Source organism: Coregonus lavaretus (assembly GCF_964263955.1).
Source record: "Coregonus lavaretus genome assembly, contig: HAP1_SCAFFOLD_589, whole genome shotgun sequence".
Classification (NCBI taxonomy): domain Eukaryota; kingdom Metazoa; phylum Chordata; class Actinopteri; order Salmoniformes; family Salmonidae; genus Coregonus; species Coregonus lavaretus.
In genome coordinates, this window is record NW_028163587.1 from 126,028 (window position 1) to 131,889 (window position 5,862).

Here is a 5,862-nt window from a genome sequence, read left to right on the forward strand (position 1 = left end):
TGCCTTCCACCCCCTGACATACACTGTGGTCCCATGACAAAGCTGCCCTTTCACATACACACACACACACACACACACACACACACACACACACACACACACACACACACACACACACACACAAACACACACACACACACAAAGACAGGGCCTGACACAGAGAAGCCAAGATTATGTCCCATGATGCCATCATCATCACCACACAAACCACCTCTGCAGAGGATCGAGCTATACAAGGACAGATCTGCAGTTACAGTTTCCTTTCCAATATTACAGGTAGTTATTACTAGTTACTAATGGCGTTCAGTTGACTTCTCCTCTCATATCCGACCCCACCTGACACACAGGCAGCGCTTCCAGCTATCGTTATTTAACCCCTGAGGGTGTTTCTGTCTGGCTCAGTCCATTCTCAGAAATAGATGTGAAAAATGACTAATTTGCCGTAAGGATTCTGCAGCCAGACAGTGGAGACTTTATGTCATGAGAGAAAGGAGAGTGAGAGGGGGGTGAGGGAGAGAGAGAGGAGGGTGAGAGAGAGAGAGAGAGAGAGAGAGAGAGAGAGAGAGAGAGAGAGAGAGAGAGAGAGAGAGAGAGAGAGAGAGAGAGAGAGAGAGAGGGTGTGTAGGTAGTGGTGAGTGATTAGGGGGACTCTAAGCTACCTCTCTGTTCTTTTTATTCATTCAGAATGAGTCTTGCATGGAAAATGGTGGCATAATGTAACCTAGCCTACTGTCTATAGGCAAGGCAACCAGGAGCAGGGTTTGAATCACGTACCCCATAGACTACCACATCAGGCAGGCATATATGTGTCTAACGGATTACACAGGTCAATGTTAATCAGGTTGTAGTTATTGATATGGTTGTGCTTTCCATAGTTTACCCCGTGACATCAGCACTACAATGAATTCAGTGCTATTAGTAAAAGTTACATTAATCATGCGATCTATAAAGGTGATTGGAAGTGGAAGTCTTGAGCAAGCATGAATATATAGGCTGAATATGTAAGTTGTCTAAACAGCTGTAGAGTGTATATTTGTGTGGCCAAACGGTTGGAATGTGCGTGATGGTCACGTTGACATTTTTGTTGTGGTGGTATGTTGTTGTTGACAAGCTGAGGATAACAAACAAACCTCGTGAGATGTCACGGTAGTCAAGTCGTTCGATCTGTTCGGCAAAGTGGAGAAACATCAACGACTAGTTAAAAAGAAGAAATGTACGCGACTAAAGCTTACATTGCCACTATTCTACACAACACTTTAAACTGGTATCATGGTTAAAATGGTTAGTATTATCGAGTCAAACTTTCAAACATCAACAATTATCGCCATTCAGTCGCTCAATCTTGCCCAATTGTGGAATATGATGGAGAGAGAGAATGTTGTTGGGTTGTCACTATTTACCACAGACACAAAGTTAAAATTGGCTATTTCATAAAGAATTAATGAAAACCAAAAATAGCTTTTGGTCTTAATTTAAGGTTAGGTATAAGGTTATGAGTGTGGCTACGGTTAGGGTTAATATTAGGGTTAGGTTTAAAATCAGATTTTATGAAGAGAAATGAAAGAAATAGTCTAGGGTCAGCCATAATTATGACTTTTGGATGTGGTAACTAGTGACGACCAGCATGTTGGGGTGGGTGGGAGGGGGGGTGGGTCTTCTGAAGAGGGCGGAGAAAACTCCTAAACTGCTCTTGATTGGATAGACTCGTGTGACCACGCCCATGGGCGGTCTCTTGGTCTATCTTCAAGCGACGCGTTCAACCAGTGTCGAATCTAGTGGGTCTATTTCTGCTGGAGCGACACGTTCAATTACGAAGAAAAAGCCAAGGAAAAACTCACATTTTGCCATTGGATCCATACCACTGCCCGGGAGCTGGATTTCTTTTTTCTTCCATTTGAAATATCTTTGGAAAAAACACCGAATAACGATGGGTTCCCAAGCGTCCAAGGGAGGGGTAGCTGTGGAGGCGAATGCTGCCGATACCGCTACGGTGAAAACTAACGGACAGGTATGTCACTCTCTCTCATCCCTGGACCACACGACACACCCTTTACCCCAACTAACTAAAAGTAGCTTAGAAAGGATGTTCTGTTTTTATTATTAAGTTGCAATTAATTTGAAGCTGAGGTTTGTGTGTTTAGATTTTTTGGGGGGGGATAAATGTGCATCTTTGCTTCAGTCAGAGTGGTAAAGTGCATAGTTGGTTGGCTAAGCTAACATGGTCTCCAGTGATGGATAGCTACGGACACTTGATTCAGACGCGGGAGGATCAAATCCGAACGGGTTTGCTGCTAATGCCACGATCTGCTGTTTGACTTTTCTTTTTTTTGGGGGGGGGGGGGGGGTGAAATAAAAAAACGAGTTAGTTAGCTATTCAGGTTTTGGACCGAGAACATGGACCACAGGTAGCTAGCTAATCGAGGTTCTAGCTAGCCGGACTAATTAGCTCGTATACAGTTCCATATCAAATGCCATGAGGGGGGTTTGGAAAGGCAACCTACCCCTCATGCATAAAATATGAGAGCCAATTGGTGAATTACGGATTGAAAAGGAGGGTTTTAACAGTGGATGTCATTTTAATTTATGCAGCCCCCTCGGAACCGGCGAGTCTAGACATGTCTCGATCAGTGACTGTAAACTTTATTTTATAGATAAACATACACAATCGACATAAAATCACATTTTCACCTCGCAAAATTACTGTACAATCAGTATTGTGTCAATTAATATATATATATTTTTTTTTCATCGATTGGTTCAAGTCTTTGTTGAAAGAGATGCCCCCGTCTGTGTGGTGTCTAGCGGGAGAGCGATGGACCACATGCTCGGTCTGCGTGTCGCTGTCGCCGCCTGTCGTTTTCTGGTGGTACTACAAGGCGTCGCCTTTTGAGCAACACTGTGGTTTATTGATGAGCACGACGTTTTGATGAAACATCGTTATGTATCTAAATGTTATGATGGTTGTTTTTGTTACATTGTAAAGTTCTCATGTAAATTGTATTTTCTTTATTGATTGAATTGTATTTTTTAGAACCATATATCTAATTTGGTTCCTTCATCTTTCACTCCTCTAGGAGAACGGCCATGTCAAGTCCAATGGTGACGCCACAGACACGGCCACTCCCAACGGTTCTGCGGACGCCAAGGAGCCTGAAGCGGGTGCTGGAGGGGACGCCATCGAGCCAGCACCCGCCGCTGATGGGGAGGCCGCCAAACCAGAAGGTGAGACCGCCGCCAAGGATATCTCCAAGAAGAAGAAGAAGTTCTTCCTGAAGAAATCTTTCAACTTCATGGGCCTGAAACTGAAGAAGACCAAGAAGGAGGAGGTGAAGGAGGAGGCGGCCGCTCCCGCTGAGGAGAAACCCGCGGAGAACGGAGCCGCTGTGGCCACGGAGGAGAAGAAAGAAGGGGAGGTGAAGGAGGAGGTCGTGGCGGCTGCTGCAGCCCCTAAGGCCGAGGAGGTGCAGGCTAAAGCAGAGGAGGCGCCTAAGGAGGAGGTGAAGGAGGCGGCTGCTCCTGCCCCAGAGCCCACCAAACCAACAGAGGAAACCAGCTCGACCCCTGCGGCAGTAGCCCCCTCCCAACAGAATGCAGAGTGATTGTATCTTTACCCACAACAAAGGACTGTGTGAACTGTTTTTCAAGAGAGAGAGAGAAAATAGTTATAAATATATATATTTCTATATATATGTGTATATGTATACATATGTATGGCTATATGTATATGTAAATATATACACATTTATGTGAGAGACTCCATTGTGTCACTTTAGTCATGGTAACAAGATGACAGACTAGAATCACTATTTCACATCCCTGGTTACGGCGAGACATCTGAACCCGGTAGTATTATTTGCTGGTTGCTATGGGACAATGGGATTTATTGGACGACAGAGTGGAAGACACAGTTATGGATGGGAGTCGAGTTGACGCGTCTTTTCCCAAAACACCCAACTCAAAAAGATGCATCAACGCGTAAGAACGAACTAGACAGGACAGAACACCAACCAACCACCACATGAAATGACTATTAATTTTTTTTTTAAACAAGAAGAAATCAGAATTTGAAAATAAGAGACTTGCCAACTTTCTTCATTCCTATATTTTAACCCAGATTTGAATTATTTTGTGGTGTACAATAGAGAACCATTTTAAAGATTCAGAGAAGCTGTGTTTTGTTTGTTTTTAAAGAAGAAAAATAAGAAGCAATTTTAGATTTGTATCTTGGCTATAGAAAAAAAAAAAACTATTGAGTTTAACTATGTTCACTGTTGCAGTTTTAAAACGAAGCAGAGTTGTTGTTCTGTCTGTGGTGTGTAAGCCTGAATCTGCTTTATGGTCTCTGTAAATACATTGGACTGATACTGTTCTTTTTATTTTGCTAATGTTGACAGATGTTATGGTTTTATTGTAAAGTTGATAATGGTAAATAAATGTTGGTTACCAATACCTGTTGTATGGAGATGTTTTTTTTTAAAGGTGGCAAGGGTGATTAGTAGTACAGTGCAAAACAACATGAGACTCAACTGTTTATAGTGGTCAGACACACTGATCTTAACTACAAGGTACTTTCTAAGAATGAATAAAGTTACCTGACGTTTTCTGACAGGATTGTGATTCTAATAAGAGCACGTTGGTGTGTTTTTAGACTTTTCATAGTCCACAATCCCAAGACTGCTGTCCAGCTGAGAGAAAGCCTCACATTCTTGAAACGCCTGACCAATTACATGTGTAATAATCAATCACACATGGCAGAAAACCACTGGTGTGTGTGTCCCTCACAACCATATCACGGTACATAGATATTCGCAACTTGTTACAACGAGTGGACAATACCTAATGTGTCATCATTTTGGACAATGGCTACTAGGTTGCACAGAGAAGACGTGATGGAGTGGAGAGATTCAACTGCAGACCGAGATGCACCACCCCACGACGCTCTACGTTCTAGGACTGTGGGAGAATCTCAATTGAGTTTCCTTGACTCATCTCCTCCTCAAAACACATTGGATGAGATCGGTTCCTCCCCTCTTGATCTTCTCCTCCAATGGGTTTTTGAGGAGGAGAGGACGCGAGGAGTCAAGGGTACAATTGATATTCTCCCTATGTACCATGATCTCTCCTTCCTCCCAAAGTGTGCACTTGTTCCCTTCACTGAGTTGAAGGGAAATGATTGGTACAAGAAACAGGGTGGGACACTCCCACTAACCCTCCACCAATCCAATGCCTTTAGATTTGTCAGAAGTAGTGAACAGAACCAAGTGCACACGCCTGGAGACGGGTAGAGAATTGGAAGGCAGCCAATGACCCTTGCTTGCACCCACATTATCTGTGTGACCTCTGTAGCCCCTCTTTAGTGACAGCGCCTCTCAAGAGGTCATTACTCAGGGATTATATACTTCCTCAAATATTTGTAACATTTAGCCCGTCTAAGAAATAACTTCTCAACATTGTTTATTTTTCCTCAATAAAGTTGAATTCAATTCAAATCAGTAATCCTGATCAGGGTTGGTTGTAGTGTGAGGAAGTGCATCCCAAATGACACCGTATTCCCTATTTAGGGCACTAATTTAGACCAGAGCCCTTTCTATTTAGTTTTACTAGTGTTTAAGAGCAGTTGGAGGCTATTCCCTATGGAGAACAGGCTGACATTTGGGATATTCCCACTGACCTAGTTCACATGGTGACGTGATGAGTTCAGATCAGAGTTAATATTAGTCCTCACAGCCTTCAAACAACGATTCGTTATTCAAAACACGGATGTCGCTCCACATGTGTGTTGCTTCAGGCATTTGTCACGGATTGCAGAGGCATTTGTTGAACTCACAAAGCATATTCATCTAATCACTGAACAGACAATGT

The 5,862-nt window shown here is 43.1% G+C and overlaps 1 protein-coding gene across 1 annotated transcript; it reads left to right on the forward strand.

Moving 5' to 3' along the window:
• Positions 1 to 1,797: 1,797 nt before the first annotated feature.
• LOC311117976 (uncharacterized protein) lies at positions 1,798 to 4,441 on the forward strand. The gene is made up of 2 exons (XM_084192861.1): positions 1,798 to 2,008; positions 3,075 to 4,441. The coding sequence occupies exons 1-2, from the start codon at positions 1,928 to 1,930 to the stop codon at positions 3,597 to 3,599; spliced, it is 606 nt and encodes a 201-aa protein (XP_084048987.1). The 5' UTR covers positions 1,798 to 1,927; the 3' UTR covers positions 3,600 to 4,441.
• Positions 4,442 to 5,862: the final 1,421 nt, after the last annotated feature.

Coding starts and splice junctions, on each gene's coding strand:
- LOC311117976 (XM_084192861.1), top strand. CDS start 1,928: ATGGGTTCCCAAGCGTCCAAGGGAGGGGTAGCTGTGGAGGCGAATGCT. Junction 2,009..3,074: donor CGGTGAAAACTAACGGACAG/GTATGTCACTCT, acceptor TCACTCCTCTAG/GAGAACGGCCATGTCAAGTC.